Source organism: Arabidopsis lyrata (assembly GCF_000004255.2).
Source record: "Arabidopsis lyrata subsp. lyrata unplaced genomic scaffold ARALYscaffold_5, whole genome shotgun sequence".
Classification (NCBI taxonomy): Eukaryota; Viridiplantae; Streptophyta; class Magnoliopsida; order Brassicales; family Brassicaceae; genus Arabidopsis; species Arabidopsis lyrata.
The window spans coordinates 16415427-16438177 of NW_003302551.1; the positions used below are offsets into that span (position 1 = coordinate 16415427).

General features: G+C 34.4%; 8 protein-coding genes across 8 annotated transcripts; 7 read left to right on the forward strand and 1 right to left on the reverse strand.

The window, feature by feature from the left end:
* Nucleotides 1-4271: 4271 nt before the first annotated feature.
* On the forward strand, nt 4272-5260 carry LOC9313969 (beta-galactosidase 15). The gene is given in 3 exon segments (XM_021025733.1): nt 4272-4704; nt 4707-4853; nt 4931-5260. Coding segments are annotated over 3 exon segments (468 nt in total). The 5' UTR covers nt 4272-4497; the 3' UTR covers nt 5045-5260.
* Nucleotides 5261-5689: 429 nt separating this feature from the next.
* Nucleotides 5690-6656, forward strand: LOC9312251 (SKP1-like protein 6). Its single transcript, XM_002876137.2, is given in 2 exon segments — nt 5690-5967; nt 5969-6656. Coding segments are annotated over 2 exon segments (456 nt in total). The 5' UTR covers nt 5690-5907; the 3' UTR covers nt 6365-6656.
* Nucleotides 6657-6858: 202 nt separating this feature from the next.
* Nucleotides 6859-7733, forward strand: LOC9312252 (beta-galactosidase 9). Its single transcript, XM_002876138.2, has 2 exons — nt 6859-7390; nt 7479-7733. The coding sequence occupies exons 1-2, from the start codon at nt 7025-7027 to the stop codon at nt 7605-7607; spliced, it is 495 nt and encodes a 164-aa protein (XP_002876184.1). The 5' UTR covers nt 6859-7024; the 3' UTR covers nt 7608-7733.
* A 722-nt stretch (nt 7734-8455) lies between these two features.
* LOC9312253 lies at nt 8456-9527 on the forward strand. Its single transcript, XM_002876139.2, has 2 exons — nt 8456-9034; nt 9114-9527. Exons 1-2 carry the CDS (start codon nt 8660-8662, stop codon nt 9225-9227), a joined length of 489 nt encoding a protein of 162 aa, XP_002876185.1. The 5' UTR covers nt 8456-8659; the 3' UTR covers nt 9228-9527.
* Nucleotides 9528-10398: 871 nt separating this feature from the next.
* Nucleotides 10399-11544, forward strand: LOC9312254 (beta-galactosidase 11). The gene is made up of 2 exons (XM_002876140.2): nt 10399-10822; nt 11156-11544. The coding sequence occupies exons 1-2, from the start codon at nt 10442-10444 to the stop codon at nt 11273-11275; spliced, it is 501 nt and encodes a 166-aa protein (XP_002876186.1). The 5' UTR covers nt 10399-10441; the 3' UTR covers nt 11276-11544.
* Nucleotides 11545-12194: 650 nt separating this feature from the next.
* LOC9312255 (beta-galactosidase) lies at nt 12195-13857 on the forward strand. The gene is made up of 2 exons (XM_002876141.2): nt 12195-13167; nt 13248-13857. The coding sequence occupies exons 1-2, from the start codon at nt 12814-12816 to the stop codon at nt 13359-13361; spliced, it is 468 nt and encodes a 155-aa protein (XP_002876187.1). The 5' UTR covers nt 12195-12813; the 3' UTR covers nt 13362-13857.
* A 615-nt stretch (nt 13858-14472) lies between these two features.
* Nucleotides 14473-21052, forward strand: LOC9312256 (E3 ubiquitin-protein ligase UPL7). The gene is given in 16 exon segments (XM_021025499.1): nt 14473-14588; nt 14904-15026; nt 15208-15448; nt 15548-16110; nt 16282-17244; nt 17322-17644; nt 17783-18024; nt 18027-18060; nt 18169-18421; nt 18532-18702; nt 18813-18905; nt 18983-19090; nt 19215-19331; nt 19426-19515; nt 19607-19704; nt 20622-21052. Coding segments are annotated over 15 exon segments (3429 nt in total). The 5' UTR covers nt 14473-14564; the 3' UTR covers nt 19691-19704; nt 20622-21052.
* Nucleotides 20023-22290, reverse strand: LOC9312257 (GDSL esterase/lipase At3g53100). The gene is made up of 5 exons (XM_002877855.2): nt 21594-22290; nt 21358-21488; nt 21044-21277; nt 20630-20885; nt 20023-20464 (listed from the first exon to the last, which is right to left on the reverse strand). The coding sequence occupies exons 1-5, from the start codon at nt 21832-21834 to the stop codon at nt 20271-20273; spliced, it is 1056 nt and encodes a 351-aa protein (XP_002877901.1). The 5' UTR covers nt 21835-22290; the 3' UTR covers nt 20023-20270.
* Between the last annotated feature and the right edge of the window lie 461 nt (nt 22291-22751).

Here is a 22751-nt window from a genome sequence, read left to right on the forward strand (position 1 = left end):
TCTCTTCTATCAAATCGGCTACAATGTCTCAATCTTCGTTGCTTCACCAGTCTCGTCTCTTTCTCTCTATTCTTCTTCCCTCTCTCCACTTTTATTTTCTGAAATGACTTACACCTTAACTTGTGGACATTTCATTATATAGAGCAGAGGCAAAGGCAAACGCAAACGCAAACGCGGGGCGATTCTACTATAACAAACATGCGCTTACATGTTTTGTAGGGACCACAACTAAGGAAAGAAACAAGGTTAAGAAGTCTACTAGACTTTCTAATTTGAACCTGAGTTTAGTAATCTTGTTTTACGTTATCAATTTTGGCCTTTTTAATTTGAACCTGAGTTTTAGTATCGATTTTGGATTTTTTTATTAAATTTCAGTATTGGTTTTCTTGTCGATAATAAGTTGAGATATAGAGAAATTTGATGCTTGCAAAAATATTTAAATTAAACCAAGAGAAGACGATTTGCCGCTCTTTGTTTGTAACAAAATCAGAAAAAATAATCAAATATTTTTGTTTTAATTAATCATTATTTTAAAGCCAATTGAAAAAAATAGTTATATACATTTTAAGTTAGTTGAAGACTTGAAGTTGTCTTTTTAACTAATAATAGTAATTCTCAAGAACCACGTCTTTCTTCTTATGCCACACCTGCACGTATATCATATAGATCATGATTAACAATCAATTAAATATATAATTTCTATACGCTTATTGAATTAAACATATTATTGAATTATAAAAACTTATCTAACCTATTAAAATCATATTAGTCTATTTCAGATCCAGTAGGTTCATATTCAACATTCTGAACACCACCCAGGCCAAACAAAAACATTTAGGAAAAAATAATTTGGACAATTTTAACTATTATATATCGTAAATGTGGATTCTATTTAATTCCATTTCATAGCTACTCCAAAAACCAAAATACACTCCAATTTTAGGATTTTCCACGAGAAACAAAAATAGTAAAACTTGAAAACGCGGATACGAAGAAAATTGTCACCAAATATTCATTTTGGGTATCTCCAGTTGGATCCATTTATTACCCTCCTTTATTTACTCTCTCTTAATTTAGTCAAAGTAAATGAATCATGAATGAGTCATATTGGTAGCTAATACGCGTCTTATTATTTATGATCTTTCCAATTGCTCCTACTTAATTACTTCAAGTTTGTGACAAACTTTTTTCATAAGTTTCCTATCTGCGTAGTGTTTATGACTATACTTTATATACTAGTAAAACGTGTAGAGTAAGTACACGGAATATTCTGGCAATGCTAGCTATGTATATATTCATGATTTTCTTAATATCCTTTGTCGTCTTAATATTATTTTCCCTAAAAAAAAAACATTCCAAAACCAAAATTGACAAGGGTAATTCTATGTTCTTGTTCAGAAGTAAAAAGAAGGAGAGCATGCGTGTTGAGATTAATTTAAGATGCATAATATAATAGGTTTATATATACTGTATGTAGTATCTAAACAAATTGTAAAGACATAGTATGCACAGAAGTTTGCCCCCCAAAAAAAAAAGTATGCACAGAAGAGAAATATGTATGTAAGTATATCTATATAATGCATGCATGTACGTACGCGTTTCAAAACATATAGAATGCATTATGCATATACACTAGACAATATGTGGACAAACACATAATAACTTCATAATTGTAGACAATCGTGTCTTCTTACATGTAAAGTGTGTATAGTGGCCGATGATAATGAAAATTTGTAAACCGTTAGAAAGAAATAACAAAAAGACTCGAATCACTTTTTTCCTATATTTCCACCACATTACCTCTCTCCTACCTTAGTCAAAAGGGTAGTTAAATTTTATCAAGGTGCTAAGTTATTGAGGTGAAGAAAAATCAAAAAAGAGGGTGGTAATTACTCTTTATAGTAAAATTTGTTTGTTTTTGGTGTTTTTCTTAAACACGTACTTCACAACTTTTTAAAAATAGTAAAACATGCAGAGGAAGTACACGAATATTCTGACAACTAGTGTTAAGCCCGTACTTCGTACGGGTCAAACAACGATAGCACAATAATGTTTTGAATAATTTTTCGAAAACAATCATAATCTTGATGATGCTCTTGTTTGTGAAGGTTGAAATCAAAGCCTTCATGTATTGAGCAAATATAATATTCATTAGTAAATATTAAAAACTTTTAATGTTAAATTTTGTAATCGTAAGGTAAACAATTTTACAATAAGAATTAGGTATGAAAGATGAATACATCTGAATAACATTTCTTACTAAAGATCTAAGTCCATGGGAGAAATGGAATAAAAACTGTTAAGATTGATTCATAAAAACAAACTTTGGAGAATTAGGAATGCCTTTTAACTCTAGAATTTGCTACAATATGCAAAAATGATTTATTAATGAGAACCCTGCATTTTTTGTAGTATACACACATATAACATTATTGGAAAACCTGGAAAGAAAAGAGTTCAAAGGAATCAAATTTTGGTGTTATAACAGAATATCGCCACAAACAATCTACTTTAAAGCTAAGACTTCCTCTGGTTTTATATTTGAATGCTGAGATTTTTTGTTGATTTCAATGTCACCTTCTAAATCCTCTCTGCAAAATTTTGGCCACAACAAACAAAAAGCATCAGAAAATAGATCTAATTTAGTTCGTCAACTAAGTGTTCTATATTAGAAACATAAAAAATTAAAGTTTTTTGTCATGCATTTTGACAAACAGTTGATAGACAAAACTAATGCCCATGTTATCTGGATCATAATTTAGGTTCCTCTAAAGTGAAGAATCATACCTTTTCGCCAACAATTTCATTTCTTTCCTTTTCTTTCGATTCAATCTCGCCTTTTTCGTTTTCTCTGTGGATCTAGATTATTGAATTTTTGGCTTTTGATGGGAAGACGAAACAAATAGAGGATTTAGTTTGATTTTTTATGAAGTGAGAATTATATTAGTTGCAGGAAGAAGAGATAATGGGCGAAGAGATCGTGGAGCAGTTGAAAAAACTATTTTTTTTTTTATTCATCCTTTTTTTAATTGATTTTTTTTTTCTTCTCCAATAATTAGGTTTATGTTTAAAAAAGTGAAAGACTAAAATTTGAGACTTACGCCACGTGTCAAATGGAAAGGGTTGCAGTTTTTTGTGAATTGACTTATGATTTATTATATAAGGATGCTATGTATATATTCATTATTTTATTAATACTCGTTGTCGTCTTAATATTATTTTCCCTATAAAAAAATATCCAAAACCAAAATTGACAAGGATAATTTTATATTCTTGTTCGGAAGTAAAACAAAGAATGAACGAATAAATTGCAGCTGTTCTCGTGCTTCGGGTCCAAATTAAAAAAAAATAGTATGAATATATATCTATTGTAAAAATGATATATAAACTTTAACTCCTGAAAAAAATGTATCACACTAAAATTCGACATTTTGTGTGAATTCTTGAGCTTTTTATTTTGTTCAACAAAATTCTTACTGCGAAAAAGTAAAGGATCTGGAGTTTGTTTTTACAAGAAACCCATCATTGAAGACTTTGAAGTCATAATACTGGTGTTTATGATAACTTAAAAAGTAAAAATAACAGGTCAATTTTTCTATTAGAAATGTATGTTATAATTACAAAACGTAACCAAGATAAGAAATGCTTATTTTCTAAGATCAAAGTATCGATTTTTCGTTCTTTCTTTCAATTATTTGTGTTAGTATAAAGATAAGTTAATACAAATCCATATATGTATTGGAGACAAGTGTTTATCAAACTATTTAACAATAAATTAAAATATGCTCATCACCATAATTTTAAAAAATTAACTAACTTGGCAAAGTTAAATCATTCTTTAAGCTTCATGCAATCGATATAGTTTGAGATGTCTAGTCAAACACTAAACAAGTATGACTAGTTTTGTTTCAATGATGGAGGTAATCTTTTTCACCACTCTTTTATGAAAAGATAAACCAAAGCTCTAGTTTTGTTTGTTTTGGTTAAGATGTTTAAATGTACACTACGTTTCTCATTTCCACATTTGCTTCATCGAATAACATAACTAGTTGGAAGTAATAATATACATGATAAAGAAAAATGAAAGAATTAAGAAGAAAAAAGGAAATTATGAAATTCCGGCCTTTATATAATAACAAAACGTAACTCAACTAGCAGAGAGAACAAAAATTAAAGATCAATGTAATGGTTGTGAAATATGTGTTTCGTGAAACCGGTTAAACTCTCTTATGTTAGAAAGATATTTTCTTCTATTTGCTACTGAAAATGCAAACCTGTTATTATGTAATCGTATAAAAGTCAAAAGGATTGTTGTTATTCACTAACTCCCCCGAAAGGCAAGAAGAAGGAGAGCGAGAAATGGAGAGAAAACTTCACGACCATACCCACATTATACTAAAATAAAATAAAATTATCCATAAATAGCCTAATTAGCATATTCATATTCCTTTTGATCATTAACGAGAACACCACAACAACAACAACAACAACAACAAAATGGGAGATTCACAACATTGCCGTTGTCTTCATGGCTTTATTTTGCTTGTTGTTATGTTTCTTATCTCTGTGTTTAGTTTAGCTTCAAAGATGGACGTTTCTTCTCACGGTGACCAGAAACGTAGTCTCTCTAGCTCCATTAATTCCTCTCTTAGCGAGTCCGTGGAATATACAATGTGCGCGAATCATAGGGAGGCTAAGGATGGTATAAACCAATCGCATTGGATTTTGATTGTGAAAGAGGATATGTTATTTCTAAGATCACTTACGCCGACTATGGCCAATCCACTGGTAGTTGTGGGAAATTTAAACGCGGTAACTGCGGTGCAAGCAATACCTTAAATATCGTCAAAAAGGTAAACAAAATCAATCACAAATACAAATATTTTTTCAAGTAGTGTCCTTATTATTATCATTTAATTTGTTTGTGCAGAAATGTCTTAGGAAAGAGAAGTGTAAGTTGTTTGTTCCAGACAAGATTTTTGGTCCGAGCCACTGCAAGGGAGCTCTAAGTCTCGTTATTGACGCTACTTGTAGAAAAACTTAGTTTTTTCTTGTTTCCCACGTTAAAGGGATTTTATTTTTAAATGATTCGTAATTTCGTATCGCATCTCTATGTAATAGCTTTTGTTTCCTACTTTATTACACGTTTATTTCAGAGTTTCAATTTTTTTTTTCTGTTTCTAATATTAATTTGAATTTAGTCCAAGTCCTTTGTAACTTTTTTTTGAAAAAGTCCTATGTAACTTAATTAATTACTCAAATTAGGGTTGTTTCTGTTTTCCTATGCATACGTGAATTCATAGCTTTATTAGGGTAAATATTATTAGGAACACTATATATATATATATTTTTTTTTTTGAAAACCTAGGAACACTAGAATCTATTATTCATTTTTACAAGATTATATGTATGTGTAGCTTATTTTGATGGCAAATCCCGAATATGTATGTACGTTTTTGCATATTTGTGTTTTTGTTACATCTTTTTTTCTCTTTGATTGCAAACCCCAAATATGTATGCCATATCTTTTAAGTTTTATCGAACTTTTTAACGGATTACTCAACATTTCATCACAACAAAAAATATGAAGATTTTATCCAAAGAAAAATAAAATGTGAAGACTAACCCGAACCAAATCTTAAAGTGAGAATCACATAAAAACACCAACCAATTTCATTCTTTTTTTTTTTTTCTTTAATCCAATCTGATCAAGTTTTGAGCCGAACCTATAAAATTGGGCCAATTATAAATTCGACCTAGTTCAGCTTGGTGTAATCCACCGACTCTGACAATTAGGGTTTATAAATACACAGACGCATAAGTTCATAACCTAATTACTCCATTATTCTTCAATCTTATTTCATCAAGTTGCTTCCAGAGAAAAAATCCCCCCATAACGAAGTAACCATGTCAAAGAAGATAATCGTGGTGACGAGCTCCGATGGTGATACTTTTCAGATCGACGAAGCGCGCGGTGGCATTCCAATCGGCGATGATAAAGGGTATGGATGAAGATAAGTGTGCCGATAATGGAATCCCGCTTCCAAACGTCACAAGCAAGATCCTCTTGTTGGTTATTGAGTATTGCAAGAAGCACGTCGTCGAGAACGAAGAAGAAGAATATCTCAAGAAGTGGGACACTGAATTCATGAAGAAGATGGAACAATCGATTGTCTTTGATGTTATGATGGCTGCGAATTATCTCAATATCCAAAGCCTTATTGATCTCACGTGTAAAACTGTTGCTGATTTTCTCTCAGGAAAAACTCCAGAGGAGATTCGCGCATACTTCAAGATCGAGAACGATTTTACACCAGAGGAAGAAGCTGAGATTCTCAGGGAGAATCAATGGGCTTTTGAGTGAAAGCGGATTCATCAAAACCAGCCTTGTTTAGTTTTCTTTCTTGTGTTTTAATTCTCAGTTTCTTGATGCGATGTAGATGATGACTTCGTCTATTTCTTGCTTGTTCTGTGTGTTTCTTTTGGTTTCTTGATAGGGTTTGTTGTTTCTTTGCTTTAGAGACGATCTTTTGCTCGATTTTAGTATTGTTTAACCAAATCTTAAGATCCATGTATTGTTTCTGAAGCAATTCTTGAATATATGTGAAGTCAAATCTTTTGGTTCTCTGTGTAAACACTTCCTTTAGGTAGAAGAAGGTTTCTTGCTGTATTATTATGAAGAAATAATAGATTTGCATTAAGGCTATATAGGGTTATACTTTGTTTAATGAAAATGTAAATCTATTATTTAGTGGAAAATTCAGAAGAAATGTCATTCACCAACACCTCCGAAAGCCAAGAAGGAGGAGAAGATAGAACAAAATTTAAACGACAAATTGATAGAAAATTTCGCAGCCACATCCGCACACAAATTCGCATCTCCAAGAAACTTTAATTACTAATATTATTATTTTATGTTAAATCAATATCAAAACATTACATGTTTATACTTAACTACATGTAGCCATCTTAGCATTTTTCAACATCCTTCTGATTTATAAGGGAAACAAAAACTAGAATAAAAATGGAAACTACACATTCTCTTCATCGTCATTGCTTCATCGTTTTGCTTCTTGTTATATCCGCTTCTTATGTGTCTTGTTTCTATTCAAAGAATATCATCAACGGTTCTTATCATGTAAGAGGAATTAAAATTGATCGGAAACGTGTTCTCTCCAGTTCCAAATCTGGAGGATATCAACCGAATAAACAGCCAATATGCATGGATAAACCGGCGCCTAGCGATATATTGCCCATCTTTTGTGGTGAAGGATATGTTATCGCTGAGATAAAATTCGCCGACTATGGCCAACCCACTGGTAACTGTGAAAAGAACACGCTTAAACGTGGAAACTGCGGCGCACCCGCTACTTTGAGGCTCGTCAAAAAGGTTTAACTAAACATATGAATTATCTGTTTGAAATAAGTACTAGCTAGTACTCCATATCTTATTATTATTGTTCTAATTATTTATGCAGAATTGTCTTGGAAAAGAAGAATGTTGGTTTCCAGTAACAGACGAGATGTTTGGTCCGACCCATTGTAAAGGACCTGTTAAATTCGTTTTTTCCGGTACTTGTAAGAAAAAAATGAACTCAAAGGATTAGTGATTCTTATATATAACAAATATTGTATTCTTTTTTTTTTTTTTAATATCAAATTATTGTGATCACTTTGATAGAGCGCATCTTTATGTTGCTAATTTAAGCAATCCCTTGAATCAGGTTCTTGTTTCCTATATGCATATTTGATTGAACTCCTTTTCTTTCCGATTATATATATGCATAAGAAAGAGTGTTATTTGATCCCCAAAAAAAAAAGAGTGTTATAATAAAACATGCTATTTCCACATCACTATGAGAAGATATACCAGCCCACAAACACTTAAACAAATCAACAATTAATGAATGCATACCGCCGCCAAACTTGATGTTTTTGAATGCTAACCTAGTTCAAATTACAATCGAATTTGAAAAGAAAAAACTCCAATAGTACAAGTTTGCTTAAACAAGTAACAAAAAGTTAACTTGGTAAGGATCGACTTGAGGAACAAAAAGTTATGTTTCATATACGAAGAAAGAAGATGTAGCAATATTTTTCAGGATCAAACTAGGTTAACTTGTTGGGGTGAAAGGCATGAGCTAGAGGAATCTTGTCGATAGTATCTTATAAGCTGAATAAAGAAAATTATCAATCTTCATGTTCACACCAATCAACCCTTCTTAACAATGAAGCATATGTAAGAAGACATATATATGACTTGTCTAAAATCATATCCAAATAGATATATAATATATCCAAATATATAAGTATAATAATACAATCAATTAGCGGAGACAAAAGTCTTAAGATCTATGGGATGTGAAGCCAATTAGACTATCTTTTTTTAGGAACCAATTTAAGTATCTTCTGAAAAAGTCAGAATGAATGTCCTTCACCAACACCTCCGAAAGCCAAGAAGTATGAAAAGTGAAAAAGAAAAAAAATAAGTTAGAACATATATAGCTAAACGGACAAATTGATAGTAACTTCGTAGTGATATCCGCACACAAACCTTATACAAATTTAAGCTAACAAGAATATATTTTGAAAGCACACCTATATATCTAAGTTGCTTAGAATTTTCATTTTCCTTCTGATTTGTAAGAGAACAGAAAAAATGAAAACTTCACATTGTTTTCTTCGTTGTCATGGCTTAATCATTTTGCTTCTTGTTATGTTTCTTTCATCGGTTTCTAATCTTGCAACAAAAATCAACGGTTCTTTTGATGCAAGAGGCACTAAAATCGACAGTGATCCGAAACATATCTCCAATTCAAAAGGTGGAGGATCTCCTCCACAGGGCAAAGAATATCCTCTATGCGGGTTAAATAACCCGTCTGAGGATGGTATCATATATGCACCTTTTTGCGATAAAGGATATGTTTTTTCTCAGATCAAATTCGCTGACTATGGTCAGCCCAGTGGTTCATCATGTGAAACGCTTAAACGTGGAAACTGCGGCGCGCCCGCTACTTTGAGACTCGTCAAAGAGGTTTACAAAGTACATCAACATTAATAATCTGTTTGACGATAAATCTTCTTATCGATTATTATTATTTTTGTTTATGCAGAATTGTCTTGGAAAAGAACGGTGTAGGATTTATATTACAGACGAGATGTTTGGACCGACGCATTGTAAAGGACCTGTTAACTTCGTTTTTTCTGCTATTTGTAAAAAAACCTAATTAAGCTTACTTATTTCCTACGTTAAGGGAAAATGATTCTTACAATTTTCCTCAATTTATTGTTTTAATGCAGCGCATCTTTATGTTGTTGATTTACGTAATCCACCGAATTAGGCTTTTGTTTCCTAATTAAGTTTTTTAAAAAAAGTTTTTTTTTTTTTTTGGTAAAAGGTTAGGTTTTTAAAAAAAGTTTATTCACGAATTCAAATCTCTTCTTCTGTGGTTGTTTAATGTTAGATCTTTTCGTTGTATGTTGAGCTGTGGAGCTTAATTAAAGGCATGACGATATCTTTTACCGCACGTTATAAGAATCATATATGTTCATCGTACATATTAATTAATGTTTCAAGGAGTAAACTCGTACTCGTCTAATATGATCAAATTAGAATTTATGCGTAATGATCATAAAACATCAACAGCCATACTTTATTAACAAAAGCTCAAAACTATCGAGAAAGACAAGAGGATTTTGAGCTTTGAAGCTCTGATACCATGTAGAATAGGATATTGAACTGTGTTGCCTTTATTAAACCTTAACACAATGTCTTATATAGAGACAACTACTTGGGTTTACAACAACCGACAATGTCGTGAACTACACGTAACGTAATGGGCCTAAACATACGGCCCATATACTCTCGGTAATATATACACAATCCTTTTAAACACGTTCACAATATATACCGGAGTCATTTTTCTTAGACTAGGGAATATTGTTTCTAAAACATAAAAAGCAAATCCTTTTAATCTTCTAAAACAGTATTACGTAAAGAGCAAAATTAATCTTAAGTCATTTTTACGTTCACACAAATAGAGAAGATCATAAAAAAAAAAAAAAATAGAAGAACATAATTTTTTTACCTTAATATAACAATAAAATCAATAATTAGCAGAGACGAAACTCTAAAGATTAACGAATAATTGTGAAACCAATTAATTAAACTCTCTTTTGGAAGAAAAATCATTTTTTTTTCCACTGAAAATGGAAATCTATTAATAACTTATCGTGGAAAAGTCAGAATAATGTCCTTCACCAACACCTCCGAAATCCAAGAATTAGAAGAAAAATTGACAGAAAATTTTGCGGACACATCCGCACTCGACTTCGTCTCTCCAACAGACTTTATTTCTTTAAGGCTTTTTTTTTTACCTATATATAACTCAATCCGTACTAGTATGTTAATAGCATTTTCACTACCAAAAAAAAAAAAAAAATGGGGACTACCGTTTGTCATCGTCATGGTTTCATATTAGTTCTGTTTCTTTCCTCTATCTCTTGTTTAGCTTCGAAAATGGACGTTAACTATGATGCAAGAGGCATCAAAATCGAAGTTGGTCGGAAACATAATCTCTCTGATTCCATTCCTAACCCTCGTAGTGAATTTGGGAGTTCTCTTCCTAAGTTGGGCAATCAGATTCCAGTTTGTCGTCACCAAAACAGGTCTAGGGCCCCTGTATTGATGTTTGATTGCAAAGAGAAAGGATATGTTTTCACAAAGATCAATTTCGCCGACTATGGCCATGCAAGTGGTGATTGTGGTAACTTTAGACGTGGTAATTGCGGCGCACCCGATACCTTGAGGCTCGTCAAAAAGGTTAGAAAAATTAACTAACATTAATAGTATGTTTTAACCGTTCGGAGTGGCATACTTATAGCGACACACATCAATTTGTTGTTTGCTTTTACATTGTGCATATATTGATTTGTATGCATACATTGTTCATTGAGCTTTGGTACAATGTTTTATACGAAATGAGTTTGCGAAAAACTCCTTCCCATGGTTAGTTGGGGTATGGAAAATCCAGACATTAGGTGCCAATTAGAACATGTATATCAGTATATATTCATTACGTTGGTTTCACCTTTATTTGATGGAGAGTGATATATAAATATTTCAATAAATCTTATAATTATTTATTTCATGCAGAATTGTCTTGGAAAATGGCAGTGTATACTTCTTTTGGGGAGAGGGGACGAGATGTTTGGTCCGACACATTGCAAGAGTCCTCCTTGGTTCGTTGTTGAAGCTACTTGTACAAAAACTTAGGTTTCTACTGCTTAAGTGATTCTTTATTTCTCTGTTTCCTCGCTGTGATCAAAGTTTGTTCTTGATCAAACTAGGGCTTGGCTTCTGCAAAATTGCGGAAAATTTTGTCGTATATTAATTATGATTCGTTAGATCAACTTTATACATTTTTGTTTCATATTTGTTGATGGTAGGTTTTTGGGCTTGGGCCTAAAAACCCTAGTGAACTCCAAGATATTTGTGACAATAAATTTAATTCTAATGAAATTAGAGTCACCATGAATATCATATATCCTAATATTTTTAATCAAATATTTCTTATGTATAATTAATAGATTTATATCATTAATTAGTTCGAAAATAATTTTACTAAAAGGAAAAATCCCACAATAAAATAATTATTTAGATATTTTCATAAAAATACATGAAGTAATTATGCTTTCAGAGGATGGTTAAAGTTAACATGGTTAAGAAAACTTGGTCGTGATGCTGTTTGGGCAACAAGGCAATCACGGAAGATCAGTTATGCTTCACAAGATATGTATAGTTACTATTGATTTCCTGATGTTTAAGGGATCTCTTTTGTATAGCGCATCTCTTTATCTCTTGATGACTATAAATGTATGTGAATCAAGTCATAATAAACATACAGAAAACTTCTGAACCTCTGTTTCTTTAGTGAGTGGAATGACAAGGCCAATACTCTAGAAGAACACAAACCAAGCTTTTGCGTTACATGTGTCACCAATCCTACACAAACTCGATTGAAGCATACGTAAGTTATGTGCATATATATACAACATAGTCGTCACTCGGAAAAATGTTTTGAAAATGTTATTTTTACCAACACAAGCTATAAAACTTAGCCTGACGACACAAATTTCCCTAAAACTTGAACAACTGGACAAATGATAAAACTAAGGAAACAATTCAAAACAATGAATATAATTGTGAAATTTAGAGGTGTATCTGAATTAATTTTGACCTATAATTTCGAAATCATTTATTTCATACGTATTTACTTGACAATAGAATTATCACTAGTTGGGTGGGAATGTAAGAACACAAATGAACTTTCATGAGATACATATTAAACATACGTACTTTCATATTCTGGCCTTTATACAACAACAAATCAATTAGCAGAGGAAAAAATCTAAAGACCAATTAACATATATTTATGAAACAAATTAATCGCACGTCTATGAAAATTTAAAATGTTGTTAATTTTTTTTTCTTCCCTGGAGATGTAAATCTATTAATAAGTAATCGTGGAAAAAGTCAACATGAATGTCTTTCACCAAACTCCTCCGAAAACCAAGAAAAACAAGAGAATGGAAAACTATAGAACTACAAATTGAGAGGAAATTTCGTGGCCACATTTAAATCCAATTATCCAATATAGAATTACAAACGAATTTGCCTCTCCAAAGTTTGATTAATCCAAGTTTAACAAAAAAAAAAAAAAGTAAAAAAGAAGAAGTTAAATATACCTATATATAAGTAGTCTGTACTTAAACATTTTTGATACCTTGATTATGAGAACATAAACAAACTAAATGGATACTTTACATTGTCGTCATAATCATGGCTTCATTTTGATTCTTCTTCTATTTCATTCATCTCTGTTTAGTTTAGCTTCAAAGATCGATGTTTCTGATGATGCACGAGGCATCAGAATCGACGGTGACCAGAAACGTTTTCTCACTAATTCTCCTCAACATGGCAAGGAACATGTAGCGTGTACGAATGAAGAACCTGATCTCGGTCCTCTGACGCTTATTTCTTGCAACGAACCTGGATATGTTATTACAAAGATCAATTTCGCTGATTATGGCAATCCCAGTGGTACATGTGGACACTTTAGACACGGCAATTGCGGTGCACGAGCTACCATGAGGATCGTCAAAAAGGTTAACAAAATAAACTAACACTAATGTTAATTCCTAAGAAATATTTCAATGAATCTTATTGTTAGTATTGATTTGTGCAGAATTGTCTTAAAAAAGAAGAGTGTTACCTTTTGGTTACGGATGAGATGTTTGGTCCGAGCCACTGCAAAGGAGCTCCTAGGCTCGCTGTTGAAACCACTTGTACACTAGCTTAGGTTTCATCAAATATATTGCCTATATATAGAGATTTCTGAAAGTGTTTTATTTTCTTTCCATCTTTTCTCGTTTTGGTCAAGCAGTGGTTTCTCGTTCCTTTGATTATGTTTCAAGTGCTTATACATAATCAACATATACTAGTCATGCTTTTGTTTAAACACACTTTTACTTTGCTTCAGTTATTTAATTTTTTTTTTTTTTTTTTTTATTTTAAATTTCCATTAAAAAACCAAAGGGGAACATACAAGGCCAAAAGGCCAACAAAGGCACGCAGGCCCAACATACGAGGCAAAAGCCGAAAAAAGGGCACGCAGGCCCCAAATTACAAGGGCAAAGCCCAAAGCCAGGCACGCAGGCCCCAAATTCAGTTATTTAATTGTTTTGAGTATAATCTCTCAGACTCATTGTATGAGCCGATGTACCGATATCGATGGTCGACATGAGCGATCATATATATGGGGATTGGAAGTTGATTTTTTTTTTGGATTAAGTTCATTAATAAGGTTTCTTTTTCTAATGTAATCATTGTCACTATTTTTTCATTGTATTTGAGCGAAATAGCGAATAGAGAAAAAAAAAACTATTAATTGTAGTGGATTAATCTGCAACAGGGGAAAGTAGACAATGGCTCATTGTTGTCACCCTTTAAATATGGAAGTGTATCGATGGTGAATTTTACGATCATCGGAAAACGTTAATCAAACTCATCACGGATTTATTATAAGAGTAAAAGACCTTTTTGCCTCTCATTTCCAAAAGCTAGTAAACAACCACGCATGCTTCAGGTGTCCTGTGTCGTCGTCAAACCTTCCACAGTTCCACTCTAATTTTAGGCTCAACGTTGTGGATGTGGATTAGCGCCACTAACAGTGCATAGATCCCACATTTATTAAAGTAATTTTATTTACTAATTTAGTATCATAAATTGTTTTTAAAAAGTATACTTATATTGTTTTGAAAACGGAGACGTGCCTTTCGTCAAGTGGTTAAGTCCATTTGAAAACAAAATATTTGTAAAAAATAAACAAAAACAATTATGGTAAAGTAAAAAAATAATTAATGACATTAAGTTCAATTATGAGTTAAAAAAGCTGACGTCATAAAAAACTGGTTGGAGTTTCTACGAAGCGCTTGACGTCAAGCGAAGCCAATACGAAGACGACGACCAAGAAGAAGAAGAAGATTTATAATTTCCGAATCCAATGGACCTGAATCGCAAACACAAGGTATCTATTTCATCCTTCTTCTCCTGCTACTGTGTTGAACTTGAACCATTTCAATGCTCTCTGATCATCGCTTTCGAATTCGATCTGAACTTTGTTTTTTTTTATTCGATGTTAAATTAGAAAACTTAGGGTTCTTAATTCTTATAGCACTCAGATTCGGTGGAATTTTAAGCTTCTGTTAGTGTAGACGATGCCTGAATTGTAAACCTAGGCTATTAGAATGGACTGTTTCGGAGGGAATCTCAACTAGTTTCATGGGAAAATGATGTCTTTAAAAATGGGTGCATCTGTGATTGTTAAATGAAATCTGATCAGGTGTCCCTTAGAGGTGCCAGCAGCGGGGAGATATCAAGGGATGCTTTGCTTGCTAAAGTCTCACAAGAAAGGGAGCTACGCAGTTATGCAAGACGCGCTAATGCTGCTGCTCTTTTTATTCAGGTACTTCTTCTTTCTCCTATTGGTGAACAGAAATTAAACCCGGGCTATCGATAAAAATCTCTTTTGTGTTAGGCTTATTCTGAGTTGGAATCTATGGATTTCGTTTTTGGTTTTATGGGACTTTTATCTCTCCTACATAGACCTAGGCTTAAACTTACCTCATCTTTTCCAATACTTGTAGAGAGTTTGGAGGTCTTATATTGTGAGAAAGAAGGCAGCTATAGAGATCCGAGAGCAGTGGGAGAATTTACTAAGTTGCCATTCTGATTCACTGACCAAAAGTTGGGTATCAAGCAGAGTATTGAGACCGTTTCTCTTCTTTATCAGATCTTTATCTGTCCAACATCAAAAGATACAGTCTAGAGATATACACTGCATGCAAACTTGCTTTAAGATTCTTTTGGAAAGCATCAACTCTAATGGTATGATTCTTTCCTTTTTTTCGCTTGAATTTGAATCATTTGTCTTGCAAATTAGGAGAGAATTAATTTTTGAATGGATGCTGTTATTGTGTTTTGCAGATCAGGGGTACAATTTTTGCTCTCTAGCAGTTGGTACATTTGAAGAAAGTAAAACATGGGCCTGTCAAACACGAAGGATGATTTCTCTCTGCTCTTTCCTTCTCATGGAGTGTAATTATTCACAGGAAAGGATAAAAGATGTTATTGGTGTCTGTGCCCTTCTATTACGTATTCTTATTGTTTTAACTGATCCCAAAAGCTGGAAGATCATTACAAAGGAAAACTTTGAAGATGCAGAAACAGCTGGAAAGATGATCATTCAGTTTATAGGGAGCTGTAAAAGTGGATATTACTCAGCAGTTAGGAGATATATCAAGACATTAACCAAACATAGAGATGAGAGACTGCTGATTACTACAAGTGCAGTAACTTTGGCTCTACGACCATTCCACGTGAAACAGCCTGCTTTTGTTGATGACTACCAACCGGACTCGAATTTGGCTATTGAAGAATATGTTTCTCTAATACTGACGATTCCTCGGCTCGTTTTCTGCCTGCCAAGCGCTCTCATACGTGCACTGAAGCACAAGAGCATACTAATGCCAAGCTTTCGCACCATATTGGTAAAACTCGTATCATATTTTCTTAGACCAATTTATTTCTTGTCAAAGTCTCAAAAAGAATGTTGGGAAAATTGATTGACTTGTTTTAAATCTCTGTCACTTTTTTGGACGAACTGGTTATTTTTTTCCAAACAATCGAAGGACTTATTAAAGCGTCGCAGGCGACAGCAGCTTTTGAAGGACAAAATTTTGACCAGAATATCGGAAATGGAGCATTCAGAGAAGCAAAGTTGTACCATGGAGATACCTTCTGTTGGATGGGTTATCGGGAACATCATTTCCCTGGCAACAGTTAGTGAAACCGATTTTATGGATCCACAAGAATCAAATCCAGAGATGTTTTATGTCTTGTATGTTCATGTTATTGTGACTCTCGCCGAGAATCTATTGTCTAAGGTTGAAAATGTTGGAATTCAGGATATTCATCTTGATATTGAGGCCACATCAAATGAGGCTGGGAAAGGAAATTCAGATAAGATTTCTTTTGTGGAAATGCTTCGACCAGTATGTCAACAGTGGCATCTCGCAAAACTGTTGGCAGCTTCTGGGAAAGAAATTTGTGTTATAGCAGATAAAGATGCATCAACAACGAATAGTAAGAAAGGATCAGAAACACTAGGATTGCTTGATATAGCACGATTATATTCATGCATGTTGAGAATCTTCTGCGTGCTGAATCCTGTCCTTGGACCTTTGCCTGTCCTTAACATGTTATCCTTCTGTCCCGGATACATTGTCTCTTTGTGGAATTCTCTAGAGAGTGTCCTAATCCCTGAAAATGGTCGCACTGCTGACGATGCATCTCATGGATCTGCTAAAACTTCATGGAATACAAGAAGTCCTTCTGAGAAGAAATTGAAACATCTTAAGAATGACAGTGTCAACAAGTGGGTGAATGTGCTAAACAAGTTTTCTGGTAAATCACCGGGACCGCGTGAACATATGGAGTGTATTAGTGATCAACCAGGATCAAGCCAGGTTAATGAGTCAACTAATGATGTATGGGATGTGGAAACTCTGAGAGGTGGTCCTGTAGGTATCTCCAAAGAAGTGTCATCCCTGCTTCATCTATTCTGTGCAACCTATGCGCATTTACTCGTTGTTCTTGATGACATACAGTTTTATGAAAAGCAGGTAAATATGCTATATGGTTTCCTGCAGCTTATATGTTATTGGTCTGATATTTACTAATGATTTGTTTTGGCATATAGGTCCCCTTTATGCTAGAGAAACAACGGAGAATTGCATCAATGCTTAATACACTCGTTTACAATGGATTGTTGCGAGGCATAGGTCCTGAGAGTAGACAACTGATGGATTCTGCTATCAGATGTTTGCATTTATTGTATGAAAGAGATTGCAGGCACCCTTTTTGTCCTTCTGCCCTGTGGCTCTCACCTGGTAGAACTAGTAGACCTCCAATTGCATTTGCTGCCAGAACTCATGAGGTTTTACCAGCCAGTGATGTTCTTACGTCTCCAAGCATGGGTTCTGTTATAACAATTACTCCGCATGTCTTTCCATTTGAGGAAAGGTAGTCTTACATTGCTTACCCTTCATAGCCTATCCATGTCTTTTTTCTGTGTGCTACAATAACTTCTAACTAACTATTACGTATCTCCTCATTTCTCTTTATCTGTTGAATGATGTTCATGTTTTGTTATCCCTGCAGGGTCCATGTGTTTAGAGAGTTTATAAGCAGGGATAAAGCTTCAAGGAAAATGGCTGGTGAAGTGGATGCACCTGGTGCGAGGTCAATAGAGATAGTCGTTCGTCGAGGTCATGTGGTTGAAGATGGTTTTCAACAACTGAATTCAATTGGTAGCAGGCTAAAATCATCCATCCATGTCTCGTTTGTGAATGAGTCTGGCCTTCCTGAGGCTGGCCTAGACTATGGTGGCCTTTCAAAAGAGTTTTGACTGATATAACAAAAGCAGCTTTTGCTACTGAGTAAGCTCTTCTATATGCATGCATACTTTATTCTAGTCTATGGTGTTACTTGTCCAATGGATTAAGTTTTGTTTTATTGGTATGTCCATTATATTCCTTTTCCAAAAGGTATGGGTTATTCTCGCAAACCCCTACTTCAGATAGGTTGCTTGTTCCTAGCCCATCTGCACGGCACCTTGAGAACGGAATTCAGATGATTGAGTTTCTTGGAAGAATTGTTGGAAAAGCTCTATACGAGGGAATACTGCTGGATTACTCTTTTTCACACGTTTTCATCCAGAAGCTTTTGGGACGTTATAGCTTTATTGATGAACTATCAGGGCTTGATCCAGAGCTCTACAGGAACCTCATGTATGTCAAGGTAAAAACCGTCGCAGTTGATATATCTGTTGCCTCATATGTCAAAATTCAATCTTGCATTAAGTATCACAAGATAGGGTTTCTGAGATCAAGACTCTTGTTTATACGCAGCATTATGATGGTGATTTGAAGGAACTCTGTCTGGATTTCACAGTCACTGAAGAGTTTTGTGGGAAAATGAGCATAACTGAGCTTAAACCCGGTGGGAAGGATATTTCAGTTACGAATGAGAACAAAATGCAATATATTCATGCAATGGCTGACTATAAACTCAACCGGCAGGTATCGTCTTTTTTCTCGTTTTATAAATAATCTAAAGGTCAATCTTCCTGCAAAACAAATTTACTTCATAATTAATGAGGTAAACATGTTATCCTATGTCTTGAATGCAGATTGTGCCCTTTTCAAATGCATTTTACAGAGGATTGACTGACCTTATATCTCCTGCTTGGTTGAAACTATTTAATGCCCATGAATTTAATCAGGTATGCGGCTCTCATGTAATGATCTCTAGATTTTTTCTCTTGTACAAAGCTATTGTCTTACAAAATTTTCTGTGCAGTTACTCTCTGGAGGAAACCATGATATCGATGTGGATGACTTACGGAGGAATACAAAATACACAGGTGGTTACAGTGATAGCAGTCGAACAATCAAAATCTTCTGGGAGGTGATAACTCATATTCAGAAGTCCTGATATCTTCCTTTTCTTCCTATTCTGTCTGCCAATTTATGACATATGCAGAGATATTGAAAGCGGCTAGTATAATTTCTCTCTGGGGATCCTGTCTCAGGTCATGAAAGGGTTTGAACCGAGTGAACGTTGCTTGCTCCTCAAATTTGTGACTAGTTGTTCTCGGGCACCACTCCTTGGTTTCAAATACTTGCAGCCAACCTTCATCATCCATAAAGTTTGTTTTTGAACTTTGGCTTAGAAATGTATGTGTGATATTCTGTTTGGTAATTTTTTTTCTTCTTAATTTTGTGCTTTTTCATATTCTGCAGGTCTCTTGTGATACCTCTCTTTGGGCTGCTATTGGAGGACAAGATGTAGAAAGGCTTCCATCTGCATCTACGTGCTACAATACTCTTAAGGTGAAGTTTCAATTGTTCTGTTATCTTTGTAGTCTACATGTGAAGATTCCTGTATCTTTTTTGTTCAGTCTTTCTTTGTGGATTTCTTCAGCTTCCAACGTATAAACGAGCAAGCACTATGAGGGAAAAACTATTGTATGCGATTACTTCAAATGCAGGATTTGAACTCTCGTAGAGACCTCCGACCAGGTATTCATCTTGTGATGCAACTAGACCTTTTATCCTTTATTCTATTCAATCTATATGGCTTCTGTCAGTTAAATTAGTAGGGCTGGTGTACACAGTGTGTTTGGTTTATCTTAAGATGGGAACTTGGTTCTTCTTGGTAGTTGTATATGAATATATGATAATCAACTAAGCTGATATAGAATCTTATTAAATCTTATATGTCTAACCAAACCTGAATTTTTTTATGATGTTCACATAGCAGCAAACTTTAATTTGTTTAGAGCTCTACCAAAATTCTTGCTGTAATCAACTTTAGAAATGTTAAAGTGCGAACAAAAATAAAATACCAAAGATTGTGATCTTCATAAACAAAGCTTGGACCTATAGACCATCACACAGTCACACAGACCAGATTGGTAGTTTCTACATTCAGTCACACACACGCGCACACAATCTGTTTCTTATTTGTGAGTTATACATATAGAGAGAAAAAGAGCAAAGAGAGAAGAGGGAGAGAGAGAGACACACACTTTGGTAGCTATTTGTAGGTATACAGTTTGAATTCAATCCAACTGGGACGACTCAATTCAATTGATTAGAGAAATCCCTTGACCCAGTAGTTGACCAGCCAACAGCTCGTTTACAGCCTCTGTGGGGTGAAATCCATCCCAAAACACATATCCTGTGGCATTTACACACGTTCCTAGGGATAGAGAATTGCAAAGGAACGATGTTTCTATTGTTCCTGTTCCGCAGCATGCCCTTTTTGTTTCAAAGAATCCTAGAATACATGCAGTTTAGACATTTAAAAAATAAAAAGACGTTAATGGTACCTTGTTAGTTGCTAACTAGATTAAATATCTGAGAAGTTCTTCCTGTGAATAGCTCACTCTATCATGGTTTAAAGTTGAATAAGGATTTAAAGTTTGCATATGCAGGCGCGTACCATTGTCAATTGGGTTGGTGATGATGTCCAGGAAAGGTTGATAGACATTAAAGGCGACGAGCCTGAGGCCTGAGTGTCTATTCATCAATAACTGGGTTGTGGTCTCAAGTTTGGTATTGAACTTGATAGCATCGTTGTTCAGTCTCTCAACACAACTTTTGTTTCCTGCACCGAAAAGAGTGATAGCTGCAGGCAGGCAACCCATCGGCGGTAGCGATATCACTCCGATTCTCCTTGCTCCTAGTTCATACAGATTCTGTTACAAGTGACAGTATGATTCTTGTTGACACAAAAAAAGGGTAAATAACTGATACGATTCTTTTTTTTGTTTCGTTTCTTGTAAATTTGCACATTCATATGGTTGCCTTGTTATGAATATCGAGTTCTACAGTTTGTTACTAAACTTAGAAGTACCTGGATAAATTCTGAGTAGGATCTCATGAGAATGTCAGCGAACTGATCAGGTGTATTTAGGATGTTGAGTAGAGGATTGATGTAATAGTTCTGAAGAAAGTCGCTAGATCCCGCACTCAAAATGTGGATACCTCTAGAGAACAGCCTGCGCGCATTCTCCCTCCCGATCATTCTTGTTACTCTGTTTTGATACGCCCTGTAATAGCTCAGCTGTCTTGTTAAGGAGATCGCGCCCTGCAAAAGGAAGAGTAAAGCCTTATGGATCATTTCTTGGGTATGTGTGTATTGATGTTTGACTGTGTTGTCTCCTTTACAAATGGAACAGATGTGGCATCATAGTATCCTGAAGAAGCTGATGCAAAGTTGGCGCCGATCAGGAGAGTCTCGTTACTTGCTTCTCGGCTTAGGAATGCAGGTGGGTATGAAGAGAAACCAAGGTACTCGGCTAGACATGAGTAGGCAGATATAAAACTAATTAGATTAGGAAAAGAGAGAGAGCATATGAACGTGATAGAGAGAGAGATATGTGGTTTTGGGAAAAAGACTTTACCTGAGAAATCTACTGCGAGTTTTCCGTTGCAGAATCTTCCGGTGGGTCTTTGGTCGATGAAGTCTCTGCCATAAGGAGGAAAGTTGGATTTGACAATGCTGAGTAAGTTATTGTTGTTGCCAACGTCAACAATGGAGTCACCAAACATAATGAGTGCAGGAACAATAGCTCCTTTGGATTTGCAGAAGAAACAAGAAACCAAGAGAAGAACTCTAAACCCCGTAACTCTCATCTCTTGCATTCCTTTTCTTTCCTGTCTAATGCAATCAGGTCGTTAGGACAGAGAGAGAAGAGAGAGAAACAGAGAGAGAAGAGAAAGGGATAGTGATAGATAGTGGTGAGAAAATGGAGACTTAAGAAGATGATGCATGTTATACAAATATAATCATTCTCCCCATGCTTATGTTTAAGATAAAGAAAACGCATTTGCTAGTGCAATAGAGTAGGTGGAAATTGTATGTGAGGTCAGTCTCTTTGGTCATTGATCTTGGACCATAATCAACAATATTTTTGCTTCCTCGAACATAAACTTCCGTCATAGCGCGGAATTTCAATTCGGTAATTTGAATCTCAATCCGATTGATTGTTTGGTTTGAAGGGTAGCTCGATCGATAAACAGACGGGTAATGAGAGATCATCTAATCTGGATTGATTGATTGCTCAATACTTCACTAATCTAATTTTTGTTCTTGTTGAACCGTTGGAGGCATCAATAAAAAATTCTGATAGAATACAGTTTTCTTGATAAGAGATGATATGTTTGAGGAAAACAAAGTTGAATATTGGCAAAATATCATTATAACAAAGTGTGAGCTCCACAAACTTTTTGTTATTGTTCTTGTAATAATTTCTTAGGTAATTGTGGAATCCACCTCAAAGATTGTGTTTTTTTTCCCCTCTATTTCCCTCAAAGATTGTGGTTAAACCATCATGGGTTTTTTCTTCTTTCTTCTATTGTGCTTGAGCCATCATGGTTTATTTTCTTTCTTGTACATAAAAAGAAGTCATAAGCTTTTTTTGAATATTATAGCAAAAACTAAAAAGCTTACGAAGTGTATATGTTACAACGAAAAAGCAAGAGTTTGGGCCATGTCACCATGGAAGTAAAAATTAGGAGAGAGTGGCCAATTTTGGCTTATTGGGCCATATTGTTTTGGA